Source organism: Perca fluviatilis, chromosome 9 (genome assembly GCF_010015445.1).
Source record: "Perca fluviatilis chromosome 9, GENO_Pfluv_1.0, whole genome shotgun sequence".
Classification (NCBI taxonomy): domain Eukaryota; kingdom Metazoa; phylum Chordata; class Actinopteri; order Perciformes; family Percidae; genus Perca; species Perca fluviatilis.
In genome coordinates, this window is record NC_053120.1 from 9,476,644 (window position 1) to 9,491,829 (window position 15,186).

The 15,186-nt window shown below is 37.5% G+C and overlaps 2 protein-coding genes across 10 annotated transcripts in view; both read left to right on the forward strand.

The window, feature by feature from the left end:
* The window catches only part of LOC120566011 (complement factor H-like), a 159,031-nt gene that overhangs the window by 92,139 nt on the left and 51,706 nt on the right, over positions 1-15,186 (forward strand). For 2 of the 9 annotated variants that reach the window (XM_039812197.1, XM_039812201.1), the window contains exon 14: positions 2,629-2,796. The exons of the other annotated variants lie outside the window; for them this stretch is intronic. In XM_039812197.1, the coding sequence (XP_039668131.1) occupies positions 2,629-2,796 (168 nt within the window). The remainder of the gene's footprint in view (positions 1-2,628; positions 2,797-15,186) is intronic. 9 annotated transcript variants of the gene reach the window in all.
* Positions 1-15,186, forward strand: part of LOC120566012 (complement factor H-like) — a 99,218-nt gene that overhangs the window by 69,934 nt on the left and 14,098 nt on the right. The gene's annotated exons all lie outside the window — the stretch shown is intronic.

Sequence of the window (15,186 nt, forward strand, 5' to 3'; positions counted from 1 at the left end):
CCTGCTATGGAGAGACCAGCGGTGTCGCTTGATGCCTCTGGCCGGTAAAGGGACATCATCAGCGGAGAACGTTAGCCGGCCACCTGTTCCATCAATCCTGCTAGCAAGTGTCCGCTCATTAGACAACAAACTGGACTACATCCAACTTCAACGAAAATCCCAACGCGAGTTCAGAGACTGCTGTGTTGTTGTTGTTGTGGAAACATGGATGAACAACAGTGTACCGGACTATCCAGCTACCAGGCCTGCTGCTCTGTTGCCAGGTAAGACTAGTGGAGGGAGGCTGTGTTAACACGGACTGGTGCATGTATCCAACTAACTAAGTGTAACCACTTGAGCCACGGTGAAACGTTGTTTCGTGTATATGGTTGGCGTGGCTTGGGAGTAGACGCTAAAGCAGCGAAGCAAGTGCATTCTCCGATTTGGTGTCTTTCATCCACATGAGCAAAAAACACATTTTCTGGCTTTTCTCGGCCTAGAAGCCACCAATTTCTAAAAGATAAATCACATTTCTACTACATAAGTGACCCAATTTAAATATATATTCATCTTTCCAATGGTGAAATATACCTTTAAGCCCATAGTAATGTAAAGTAAGGTAACCAATTGATTGTGTCGGTGTTCTGATGGTGTGATGACCCTGTCCTCTTGCCAGTAAAAGCTTCAGTTGACTGGAAGTGACATGAGCTGTCTGGACAAACATGTGAATGATTAACCAGAGGAAAAATGTATTGTATTGTGTATTGTAGTGCAGTTATCTGTAACAATTGTAATATAACATGAATGTTTTTTGGCCCTAAAGCACAAAGTGCTTTATAAATCTGGAGAACTGGAGTGATGTGATCTCTCCTGGTCTTTAGAGGACTTCTAAGAGACAAAACTACAGTAGTCAAGCTTGTTAAAGATGGCATGGATAAGTTTTTATGAATGTAGCTGAGACATAAGGCCTTTAATGCCTGATTTTGTATCTTATCTTAATGTAGATGTTAAACTATACTGTAGGTCTGACTCCATGACTACCGCAAGATTTATAGCGTTGTTTGTGGTCTTTAATGATAGCCTGGTGGTCAAACATTCTATTATTTTCTATTTTATAAGCATTCCTGCCCCTGATTCCTTGACCCAAGTAAACTAAATTAAACCAATATTGCAAAATGCTGTTTGGATTTATTTACATTTCTAATCTCGTTCCTGTTTTTGGGAAATTGTGTAAATACGTGTGTGTGTGTGTGTGTGTGTGTGTGTGTGTGTGTGTGTGTGTGTGTGTGTGTGTGTGTGTGTGTGTGTGTGTGTGTGCGTGTGTGCGTGCGTGCGTTCGTGCATGTGTGTGATCATGCTTGCGTATGTGTGGGTGCACGTATGAGTGTGTGTGTTGGTGGGGGTGTGAGACTGTTTCACTGCAAATGTCTGCATTTCTACTGCACAGACAGACTTCAATCTGAATAACTCTAAGAGGAAAAACATTACCTCAGCCTCAAAGAGTGGAGTTCCTAAATACAGAGATTCCTGGATCTTCACAATGAGACTCTTTCACCTTCTTTGGCTTTTGATCCTGTTACTGAACAGTGATTCATCTTTACAACAGAATGGTAAGCATGTCAGATTTCAGGTCCATTTTCTCTGTTGTTTTACTGCAGATAACAACAAACATGCATACATTACATACATACATTTTTGTCAGTTGATGCTTGGGGTCTAAGACACCAGCTAAAAAAGAAAATCTATGTTACCAATTTCTATGAACGTCATGTCTGTAATGCATCATAAGCACATTTATAAGACATAATTCTTTCATAAGCCCTTGTAAAAATCTTTCAAATTGTGTAGAATCATGACGTTTACAAGGTTTAAAAAGTATTGTAAGTGGTGGACATTATGTATTATAATTGAATGCTTTATACCTCCATGAAAAGAGTCTATAATGTTGCGTACTACACACAGCTTCACTACAAGGCTACTTCATGTTTGATTATTGTTAATTTAAAGGACCCCCCATTAGCTTATGCCGTAGCAGTCAGCTGCTCTTCCAGGGGTTCACACTAGACACGTTACATCAGACATTCCATTAAGAGAACATATGTAAAGTCACATCAATGTGCAATACACTTATCACACCCACATACATACACATGCAGGTGTTCACCCGCGAACATACACACACGTATATTTCCCGTAAACAAGAGATCAAACTAACAGTCACACTCACATTATAAATAACCCACAATCTAAAACCTGTTCGCACAGAACAAATCCTTTTTTATATATAAAAATAATTATAAAACAATATGAATATTTGTTTTAAACAGTGTGAGAATCAAACAAGACTAATACAATTACTAAAAGAATCAGATGCCGATAACATTTTTGGGAATATAGCCCCAGAATAGTCAGCAGATCATTACTATTCTGGCCTTTCTTCTACTTGCATTCTGTCACACACTGTCAATCTCTTGATGTCTTTGCTTACAAGTCCATACTCCCCACATCACTATTTCTATAACAATGTATGTGTATGTGTACTATGTGTACTAACAAGTGTGAAATAAATGTAATATAAAAACAGTCTTTCATACTGCTGCCAGTAAGAACACACTTGATGTTTACATGTTTGTTTCTTTTGTTTTTAAGAAATAACATGTGACAGAAAGGATATTCAGGAGGCAGATGTTATCGGAGAATACAAGCAGACATACCGCTACAATGAACAGGTCCGTTATGTCTGCAGGGAGGGTTATCAAGGACAATTCACTCTAACCTGTGGAGGAGATGGTTGGATTGGGAGTCCAAGGTGTACAGGTAAGAACGATCAGGACAACAAATTCAGTGTTGGCACATGCAACATTTAATAACATTTGTTATTGCTTTTTTGTTTATACATGCATGCAATTTATAGATTTTCAGAAATTACCATCTCAACCAAACCTGTCAAAATTATTCTCCCAGTCAATCCCAAATCCAGTACAGCCATGCTTACACCACTATATAATGTATTTTGTTAAACAGATTATTGGGCAATGAATCACTGAGTAATAGTCACACATAATCTGTAATTTTGAGTTTTCTAAACAACAGCAGTAACAGGAAAATAAAAATAAAAACATAAAATGGTTTTGAGGTTTGCAAGCTTCGGTTTTTCTTCTAACCAATCTTATTTTACTACTCCACAGAATGCCAAACTAATCCACATTTAAAACTGATATTAATCTGTTTTAAAAGCACAGCTTGTTAGCTCTCATTAATTTTAATGTTGCATATTAATGTGCTCATTCTGAAGCACTACAAGATCTGAGATGAGACAAGGGGAGGTACCTTACCTTGTGACTTTGTCTTTAATTGCTCTTGTATAGTTTCTATTTTTACTTCTATTCTTATTCTACTTGTATATAACTCCTTATTTATTTTACTATCCCTATTTATCTGTATTTATTTCTGTCTTTGTGCTGCTGCAACAACTAAATGTCTCCTCTGGGGATCAATAAAGGTTTCTCTTTCTCTTGGAGACCAGCCTTTTTATATGACAAATGTTTTGTTTCTAACTATTTGAAAGCAGTCTTTCATACTGCTGACGTAAGAACACACTTGATGTGTACATGTTTGTTTTTTTTGTTTTTGTTTTTAGAAATAACATGCAACAGAAAGAATTTGCGAGAGGCAGATATTGTTTACAATAACAAGCAGACATACCGCTACAATGAACAGGTCCGTTATCGCTGCAGGGAGGGTTATCAAGGAGAATTCACTCTAACCTGTGGAGGAGATGGTTGGATCGGGAGTCCAATGTGTAGAGGTAAGGACGTTCAGGACAACTAATTCACTGTTGGCACATTTTGTTATTGCTTTACTGTTTTTAAATGCATGCAATTTATTTAGATTTTGAGGAATTACCATCTCAGCCAAACCTGTCAAACTTATCCTCCCAGTCAATCCCAAATCCAGTATACAATACATGTTTTCATGCTTACAGCCCACTATATAATGTATTTTGTTAATCAGATTTTTGGGAAATGAATCACTGAGTAAAAGTCACTAATAATCTGTAATTTTGAGTTTTCTAAACAACAGCGGTAACTGGGGTTTCTGCAGCAGTTTCTATTTCAAATTTATGTTTTTCAAACTATTTGAACACCTGAAGGCTGACTTTGAAAGTTACAGCCACAATGAAGAAGTCCAATATGCACAACGGTTTACTGTCACCTGTGAGCAAAGTGGTTGGACTGGGATTGAGACCTGTACAGGTAACATACAACTACAACAAATACAGTTTTAAGGCTACATATGGTGTAAGTTTGTATGTTTTAACTAAAGTGAAAAATAATTTGTGTATCTGGCCTGTGATTCAGATCTGCTCCAAAATGTATTGTATTCTTCTTTCCCCCGTGTTACACCCTTCCACCAAGTTTCAGAAAAGGTTATAAGCTTTTCATAAACAAAGGCTGGTGGGCTGAGGCCAAATGTAATGACAACTTGTTGTCTGCAGAGATGTTCACAAGTCATTTTTTGGAAGTCCAAATCGAGTCTCAAGTCTTTTGCCACGAGTCCAAGTCAAGTCTCTAGTCTCTGGCCATTTGATCTGTCCCTAACACTGTATTGTTAAATCTTATGAATTCTAAGCATGTCCTGTAGCTACCATGCATACTGTACGGTATCAAAATCTGTTGTAGGACAACTTCATGGGGTCTACTGCAATCTGAAGAAACACAAATTAAGAACTCCGTTTCAATTTCATAACTGTATTTTTCAACATTTTGTTATCTGCACCAAAGAATACATGTTTGTCTGTGTTACTAACTGGCTGTAAAGCCCAACCTCATCATACATTAAATTTTATAGTGTTCAAAGTTTGAGGGAAACATCTATATTGAAAGTTGAAAGTTAATAGACCAAGCATGGTGCAAACATGTGAGAACTGATACTTTCCATATTGCTATTTAACAACAACCTGGTGAAATATTAACCTAAGTCTGTCGCATCATATGAATACAACTATAAAGATGCAATTTGCCTGTTCCCAGCATTAGCACAACACTTTGCGATGGTAAAATGTGTTCCTTGGGAGGAGTTCAAGTAACTCGGCGTCACACTGGACCCAACACTTTCATTTAAAAAACACATCAAACTTACAGCGAACAGAATCAAATTCAATTTACAAAACTTTAAACAAATCAGATCATCAATGACAATTACTTCTGCTAAAATGTTTCTACATTCAATGATATTTTCACACACAGATTACTGCATCACAACCTGGTCACTTACTGGAAATACAATTTTAAAACCCATAGAAATATTATTCAAAAAATCTAGAAAAATACTTGATCAAAAACCTATGTCATTCCATCAATGTAATATTTTGGAAAAATACAATATGCTTAATTTTGAAAATTTTATTCATTTTAAAAATTGTTGTTTAATTTATAAAGTTTTTCATGGACTTGCTCCACCTTCGCTTTCTATATACATTAAACCAAAGTCTGACAGAGGTCATTGTACCAGAGCTTCATTTAGAGTAGATATAGAGATCCCCCATAGAAAAACTACCTTTGGACAAACTGTTCTGTCTATCAGAGGAGGTCATTTCTGGAACAACATCCCAACAAACATAAGAGAATGTCCAACTTACTGCACATTTAAAAAGCACTTTAAACAATTTCTAAAAAGTTCCCAGTTATGTCATCATTTTGACTAATTTTATTGATGTAATGTAATCTGTCTGAATGCGTGCTAATGTGTTTTCCTGTTTGATATTGTATATTGAAATATCTTTCTGTTTTGCATTATCTTGTAAGTTGTTTTCCTGCCTCGGGACTACAGGTGGAAATTAGCATTTATGCTATAACCTGGCTCATTTACAGTCTGTACAGAAATGTTAGATTGTTCATTAATGTGCACTGTCCCGAATAAATAAATAAATAAATAAAGTAAGCTTGTTACCAGTGACGATATATGCTAAATCTCTTTCATATTAGCAAGTTACTGACCTATCTGGGTGCGTTTTGAGATGTCTGATGAAGTTCAACGTTGTTGATCCGGCGTCATTTATCTTGGGGCCACAAACCTTGCATGTAGCTGTTGGCTTAATGCCACTGTTTACGAAGTTATTGAAAGCTAAACTAATGACAAAAGGCACAACTCCGGGAGGACTTGGTGTCGGCATCGTCAATGCATTTTTCTGTATGTGAGTGCGCGCACATAGGCATAGCGCATGCGTTACGTTGCACATTATAGCAGAGGGCAGGGGACATGCAGCTCGTCATACGTTTCCCCAACGTATATGCGCCACTAAAAGAAAATAGAAATACATGAATGACTTCAGATTTAAAAAGCAATAATTGCATGAAGACAGGTTGTTGACGAGTCCGAGTCAAGTCTGAAGTCTTTTGGGTCGAGTCGCAAGTCAAGTCTGAAGTCAGCTGTTTGTGCGACTTAAGCGTGCGACTCGAGTCCGAGTCTCAGACTCGAGTCCCCATCTCTGGTTGTCTGGACTTCAACAATGCATTGCTAATTTATCTTTATTGCCCTACGGACAAGTTGTAACAAGCATAAAGTAAACCAAAAAATCTATTTCAAGCTGTACATAATTACTAGAAATGGGTGAGACTACAAGATATTGGTGTAAGACAGGCTACGAGAGCACAGATGGTGCTACCAGGGCCTCATGCAACAGAGATGGATGGACACCAAATCCACTCTGTCGAGGTTTTGAAGTTAACTTTATATTTCTTAAGTTACTGTCATAAGGAGTTACTTTTGTGTCTGTATTTTAAAAGTGGGGAAAAAGCTTAGGAAATGGAAATAGAATTTGAAGACTCCACAGCCTTCTCTGTGATCAAGTGGCAAAAAAATAAAAGGAAAAGGAAACCAGATTTGACAGGAAATATGTATATGCAATTTATAATCCTAAAACTTAAAAATGTTTATAGTATAACTAAAAGTTAAGATTTACTGTGGTCTGGTTAAAACTGCATATCATAACATTTCTGGTAATCCCTACTGTCCACTCTCCAAACAATGGCAAAGGGTTTAAAAGCTCAACGAGAAGAAGGGCTAAGGGGACGACCCTGTTCAGGTCCCTAAAACAACATGGCTTGCATTTCTTAAACGTTAGCAGAGTTACTTTTTCTTTTATCTTTTTAATCATTTTATCAGATTGTCATTTTCCATGCTGATTTTACATCTGATATTGCTGTGGCCAGACTTTAAAAATTATTTCACAATTGGCCCTTTCTGTGCCTTTCAGTGTAATTTACCGTTTATTGTGCCACAATCTAATACCTCAACTTGTACTCATATATTTTTTGGAGAGTGTAGGCTGTGGGAGTCCACCACCTCTCACAGATGGAGACATCAAGTACATCAAGTAATTACAGCCATCAAGAAAGGGTTGAATTCATGTGTCAAAGATACTACACCATGGAGGGTGGGCCTTACAGAACCTGCATCAGCGGTGAATGGACCGGACAGATGAGATGCCTCAGTAAGTTACAGCTCTTCTCATCAATCAATCAAACTTTATTTGTGTATAGCACCTTTTATTAAATAAGTCATGCAACACAAAGTGCTTCACATTATAAAAATGGAGACAATGACACAGAGACTTACAGGACTTATGGGACAAACTTACAGAGAGCTTTATTTCTTGAAATCTTTATTAAAGTGATGGTTCGGAGTAATTCACACTAGGGTCCTTTGCACCATGACCTCGAGCCAAACACCCCCCCAGAAGCTTTTTTCTCCTGGGTCTAACATTGGGAGAGTTAGCTAGAGTAGCGTTATCAGCTGAATAGCTTAGCGCAGGGGCTAATGGACCACGTTTGTATCTCGTAAGTTACCCCACTAATAATTTCCGAAATGATACCAAACGACTACAAGTAGTACAAATATGTTATGCTCTCATAAAACGATGGATTGGAAAGTTTGTAAGTACACCAGAAGTTTATGTAAATAACACTTGCCTGCTGGCTTCTGCTCTCTGCTGTTGTTGTTGCTGCTGTAAGACGAGTGCTAGGGCCCGTCTCACAAATTACAACACCAAAAGAGATGCAACAAAAATATTTTTTAATTTAACTTTTTTTTTTAAGTAAGTGCTGTAGTATAACTAGCAGGAGACAAGTAATAATTGAGGTAAGTTTGGAGACATTAACTTATTTAATCATTAAATTAATAAATATATTTGTTGTAACTTTTTTCGGTGTAGTAATTTGTAGACGGCCCTAAGCACTCGTCTAACTGCAGGTAGCAGCAACAGCAACAGAGAGCTGAAGAGAGCAGGCAAGTGTTCATAAACTTCTGGTGTAACAAACTTTTCAATCCATCGCTTTTTGAGAGCATAACTCTTTTGTGGGGGTTTGGTATCATTCGAACGATTATTGGGGTAATTACTGGATACAAAGATGAGTCCATTAGCTTCTTCGCTGGCAACTCTCAGGTGAGCGCAAATTCATTACTCAACCCATCACTTTTAATAAAATGATCAGTAATCTTAAAACATTTAAATTCTAGGCATGTGGGGGGTGGATATGGGAGTAAATAAAGAAGCTTGGAGAGTTATTATGACCAACTGGTCTGTTAGCGATTAGCTAGCCAGTTACTGTAGTTCAACCACCAGCCCTCTAAGTAGTCAGTGTCATGCTAGTTTCTCCCTGCTGTGAACAGGACTTTATGATTAGGAAAAGATTAAGGCTTTAGTTCAATGCTGAAATAAAGTCTCAACTGTATCCAAGGGTGTAACTTTAGTTTGAAAAGAAAATAATTTTTCTATTTGAATCCTATTTCCTGCATTTCTACATAAGTTTAGGGACTATGGTGATAGAAAATTCAGGAAGTAATTAAGTTGATCATAATGATAAATTCTTCCAGAACCAATAGTACTTAACGAAGAAAAAGAATAGACTCTTTGTCTATTATAGGGGGTGATCACCGAGACTTATAAATAAAATAATGTCAAACAAATTGAAAGTGGGGGTCCAAAACTATATTTTGAAAAGGGGTGGGGTTGATGTCCCCCCTGTCTCCAGTGGAAATTAAGCCATGGACAGTATCACCCAACACGTTTACAGTGCTTTACAGTCATTCCTGCTATTAACAAAATGCTATTTGTCCATTGTCTCTTTCAGAACCCTGTATTGTGAATGAAGACCTCTATAGACAACACAACATTACTATAAAATCTAGTGACAGTACATTTTTCTCTCATGATGAAATAATTGAGTTCAGGTGTGCCAGAGGAGTACCAGTCGGTGCAGTGGCAATGCGTCAGAGGTGTAATGGGGGTGTGATTCTCCTGCCTACCTGCCAGTGAGAGTCATCTGAAAGTAATCTACAGAGCATGTAGACATATCCTCCACTTTAACTGTGAACATTATAATAAAACATACTTTATCTCTGTCTCTGTTCTGCCTCCACATATGTAACCTACCATATTATGAGTACAACTCAAGATTTCTTTGTTTGAAGATTATTTTTGTTCTTTCTTTGATAGGACAGATGAAGACAGGAAAGGTGGTAGAAAGAGGGGGGGTCGGGGGGGCGGCTTGCAGCAAAGGGTCGGACTCAAACCTGGGCCGCTGCAGTGAGGACTGAGCCTAAGTACATGGCGGCACATGCTTAACCAGGTGAATGACCCCTCAACATTTCTTTTTTCAAGAATAAAGCTAAATATATCAGTTTTTATCATTTTCTTTTTAAAATCTCATGACCTGAAATAAATTCTTTGAGTTCTGAAATTATTTAAATAAGTAGGAAGTTAATATATATATATATATTATGATTCATGACATTATGACAACCATGAGTAACCTAAGATTATATGACATACTGCTTGTTTGGCAAAACCAAGACATTTGGAAATGTGCTCTCCATTACAAATTAAGTTTCATAACAAATCTTTGTAACATAAAATACAATGGAGATAAACAGATGTCACTGCAAAACCTCCAGTGAAGATGCCTAAAGATTTTATTTTGAATCATTATTATGTGTATATCTTTTAAGAGGGCAGAAAAATGTTTGGTGCTTCCATAAAATTACCCCTTTAATTTAAGTTATTTAATAAAAATTACATTTTCTAAGAACGATGTAACATACCTTAATGCAGAGAGCCTCACATCAAGTGGCCCGACTGTTAACTCCTACAGGACAGACAATATACTGTAGTACATTGCACATTGATGAATACAGCAATTATTTAAGCCCAATGGAGATTGTACAAAAAAGAATAAAATAAACCACTTTGGTCGAGACTGATATCCTGCTGATTTTAGTATTTCTGTTTAGTGCCAAATAGAAATTGTAATACTAACATTTAATAAAGATGGGGAATATGGTATCTTTTACCTGCTTAATAAGCAGAATGTACTGTATGTTGGCATGCTTCTGTTACATTTAGAAGTGTTTCTAAAGAGTTGCAACTTAGGAGCAAATAAGTGCATTTAAATTTGTAAAAGTGTCAGAAATAAAAGGTAAATGCAGATTTTTGTCAAATAAGGTAGTACAGACTCATTGCCTTTACTGTATGCCGACCGATCATGCACACTGTTGTGTGTAGATGCAGATGAGTGCTAGTTGCTTTTCAGATGACAATTTTACATTTAGAAAAAGGAATGATAACCTTATTTAAAACAACACATTGTTAAAGATTAAACCAGTGGTTCTTGGCCTCTTGTGGACTCTCATTTCAGAGAACTTTCTCTTCTAAACTTCTTAGGTGGTTACCTTCCAGTCACTGTTTAAAGCAGTGGTTCCCAACCTGGGGTCCGGGCACCCCCAGGGGGGTCGGCAAAGATCACAGGGGGGGCGCAAGTCTTTATCTGGTTTGAGGTTGAGGAAAAAAATATATATTTGCATATGTTAAACAAATTATGATAATACACTAGAATATATAATGTATACAAAAGTCTGTATGAAAACTATATATTTTGTTGTATCCTCATTTTTCCTGCCGCCACGGCATCACTATTTTATGAATGAAACATGGCGGAGAAATGTAACAGTGCTGATAACTCCTCTGTATCAAAAAAGAAAGTAAGGCTCTATCTCAAGAGTTACCTCAACTTCGGTTCCGGGGGGGGGGGCTCAGCTTTTCTTAGACATGAGTAGGGGGGGGCGCCATGAAAAAAAGGTTGAGAACCACTGGTTTTTCAGTGTACAGAGGTCAAATTATCTATTTCACAACCCCTCAGATTTATCTTGTGGGACTGTAGAGGGGCCCCAACCCTAGGTTTGGAAACACTGAAGTAAACTACCAACATAAAGTAGATCTAAATAGCTCCACCTCGATGATTTCAGATGCAGGATTTAATTGTAATGAACATGTTGCATTGGTAAGGATATGTGTACGTTTTCCCCCACTAGTATGTATGCAGTGTGCTTTTAAAGTCATTCCTTCCATTAACAAAATGTGTCCATTATATCCTGCACGATAAATACTGATATCATGAGGAAACATAATAGTGCATTCAAATTGAGCCATGACCAAAAGCCCATATTAAGCCCATAGTAATGAACCTGAGATCAGGTGTACCAGAGGAAGACCCACTGAGCCACCCATTGATTGTGGGGGTGTTCTGATGGTGGGATGACCCTGTCCTCTTCCCAGTAAAAGCTTCAGTTGACTGGAAGTTACATGAGCTGGCTGGACAAACATGTGAATGATTAACCAGAGGGAAAAGATATTGTATTGTAGTGCTGGTATCTGTAACAATTGTAATATAACATGAATGTTTTTTGGCCTTAAAGCACTCAGTGCTTTATAAATCAACAGTAGTATTTAAATAACTTATTTCACAAACGGGAAGCCAGTTAAAATATCTGAGAACTGCAGTGATGTGATCTCTCCTGGTCTTTAGAGGACTTATAAGAGAGACATTTAAAAACAAAACTACAGTAGTCAAGCCTGTTAAAGATGGCATGGACAAGTTTTTATAAATCTAGGTAAGACATAAGTCCTTTAATGCCTGATATAGTCTTACTGTAAGGTGATACTAGGCTGATTTTGTATCTCATCTTAATGTGGATGTTAAACTGTAGGTCTGAGTCCATGACTACACCAAGATTTACAGCGCTGTTTGGTGTCTTTAATGATAGCGTGTTGGTCAAACGTTCTATTATTTTCTATTTTATAACCATTCCTGACCCTGATTCCTTGACCCAAGTAAATCCATGTCTGAAAGCTGTAATTAATAAATTACTAAATTAAACCAATATTTCAAAATAGTTTTCTGATTTATTTACATTTCTAATCTCAGTCCTTGTTTTGGGAAACTGTGTAAATATGTGTGTTTGTGTGTGTGTGTGTGTGTGTGTGTGTGTGTGTGTGTGTGTGTGTGTGTGTGTGTGTGTGTGTGTGTGTGTGTGTGTGTGTGTGTGTGTGAGAGTGTGTGTGTGGGTGCGTGTGTGAGAGTGTGGTTGGTGGGGGTGTGAGACTGTTTCACTGCAAATGTCTGCATTTCTACTGCACAGACAGACTTCAATCTGAATAACTCTAAGAGGAAAAACATTACCTCAGCCTCAAAGAGTGGAGTTCCTAAATACAGCGATTCCTGGATCTTCACAATGAGACTCTTTCACCTTCTTTGGCTTTTGATCCTGTTACTGAACAGTGATTCATCTTTACAACAGAATGGTAAGCATGTCAGATTTCACTAGGGTCCTTTGCACCATGACCTCGAGCCAAACACCCCCCCAGAAGCTTTTTTCACCTGGGTCTAACATTGGGAGAGTTAGCGTAGAGTAGCGTTATCAGCTGAATAGCTTAGCGCAGGGGCTAACGGACCCACGTTTGTATCTTGTAAGTTACCCCACTAATAATGCCAGAAATGATACCAAACATCTACAAGTAGTACAAATAGGTTATGTACTCATAAAACGATGGATTGGAAAGTTTGTAAGTACACCAGAAGTTTATGAACACTTGCCTGCTCTCTTCAGCTCTCTGTTGCTGCTGCTGCTACCTGCAGTTAGACGAGTGCTTAGGACCGTCTACAAATTACTACACCGAAAAAAGTTACAACAAATATATTTATTAATTCAATGATTAAATAAGGTAATGTCTCCAAACTTACCTCAATTATTACTTGTCTCCTGCTAGTTATACTACAGCACTTACTTTAAAAAAAAAAGTGAAATTGAAAAATATTTTTCTTGCATCTGTTTTCGGTGTTGTAATTTGTAGACGGCCCTAAGCACTCGTCTTACAGCAGCAACAACAACAGCAGAGAGCAGAAGCCAGCAGGCAAGTGTTATTTACATAAACTTCTGTTGTACTTACAAACTTTCCAATCCATCGTTTATGATTTTGTGCATAAATTTTTTTTGGGTTCATTACAGATACAAACGTGGTATCCCTAGCTAAGCTATTCAGCGCACTACGCTTAACTCTAATAACCAGGTGAAAAAGCTTCTGAAGGTTTTAACTTCGAGGTCATGGTGCAAAGGACCCTAGGGTGAATTACTCCGAACCATCACTTTAATTGACTAATGTTCCATTTTTCCAGAGAGACCATGTGAAAAACTTCACATCGAAAATGCAGTTATAACCGGGGAGGTGGAAAAGGAAAGTTACAGCCAAAATGAAGAAGTCCAATATGCATGCAACAACCGTGAACAACGGTTTATTGTTACCTGTGAGCAAAGTGGTTGGACTGGGATTAAGAGCTGTACAGTTATCATATAACTACAACAAATACAGTTTTAAGGATAATTAAAGTGTGAGTTTGTGTTTTAATAGCAGAGACAAGAAGGGCATACAGAGAGCGCAGGCCTCCGACAAGGCCATGTCCTGTCTAAGTGAAAAATAATTTGTGTATCCAGCAAGTGATTCAGATCTTCTCCAAAATGTAATGTGTTCTTCTTTGCCCCATGCTACACCCTTCCTCTGAGTTTCATGAAAATCGAGCCAGTAGTTTTTCCTTTTACCTGCAGACAAATAGACAAACAAACTGAACTGAAAACAGAACCTTCTTGGTGGAGGTAAATGGCTAAAACAAAAAATATTCTATAGTATGTGAAATTTAAATGTCATTAATGTTTTTGATTAAAGATGTCAGCAGTACTTTGAGCTAAATGTTAGTGCCAGCATGCTGACATACTCAGAATGACAATGCAGTTAGCCTGTTAGGCTGCTGTTTTACAGGTATAATGTTAAGTATCTTAGTTTAGCCTGTTAGCATGCTAACATTTGCTTTTTATCCATTGATGCTATCTAAATATAACTTCTTTCCTTGTTTTTTTTAGATACATGTCCAAAGCCTGAAGTTCCAAATGGATTTGCAGTTGGCCCATACAACAACACAATATACTACAGATGCAATGAAGGTTTTAAGTTTTTCACCAACAAAGGCTGGTGGGCTGAGGCCAAATGTAATGACAGTCGACTTCAACAATGCATCGGTAATTTATCTTTATTACCCTACGGGTCAAGTTCTAACGAGCATGAAGTAAACCGAAAAATCAACCTTAAGCTGTGCATCATTTTAAGGTAGAAAATGAATTAAGGGCTTGGAATCAATAAAGATTTCTTAGGAATTTAAACAATGAGTATTATCTGAAAGAGAGGTCAAACCCACCCACTACTACGCCACACACTGGCAGTGAATGCATCTAGCCCTGTACCTCATAGGAAGCAAAATCTGATATGATCGTAGCCACGGCATATTTTAGTTTTTATAGGCTAAGTGAACAAAATATGTGTTAGTTTTAAGAACGTAATTTAAAGCGTTTGATTTTTGTTATTGTTTATTTATTGCTGATATCACATTTGTTAGCAGCAATATACAGACAGACCTAATTGTTTGTAATTATATCCACTCTAGAGAACACAAAGTGTGGAGAAACTCCTGTGATTCCAAATGGGAAAGTGGGAACTCCACGAAGGCAAAGCCTAAGGCAAGTCCTAGCTGTGATTATTTGTAACACAGGATACAGCCCTAGGGTTAACTACTTAACTTGTCGCGGGGGAAAATGGATTTCAAATGAAATATCACCCAAAGATATTTGTACACGTGAGTCATTTTCTTCTTACATCATCTTACTTCATCAGATGTATGAATTTATAAAAAGATGACAGGGTGTAACCCAACACTGTACATGCTTTCAACTCTTGCAGCAAATGCCAAGCTCTGCAAACCCCCACCTAAAGTTGAGAATGGAGTTGTTCGGACATCTTATCAGAAGGAATACTTGTCTGACTCT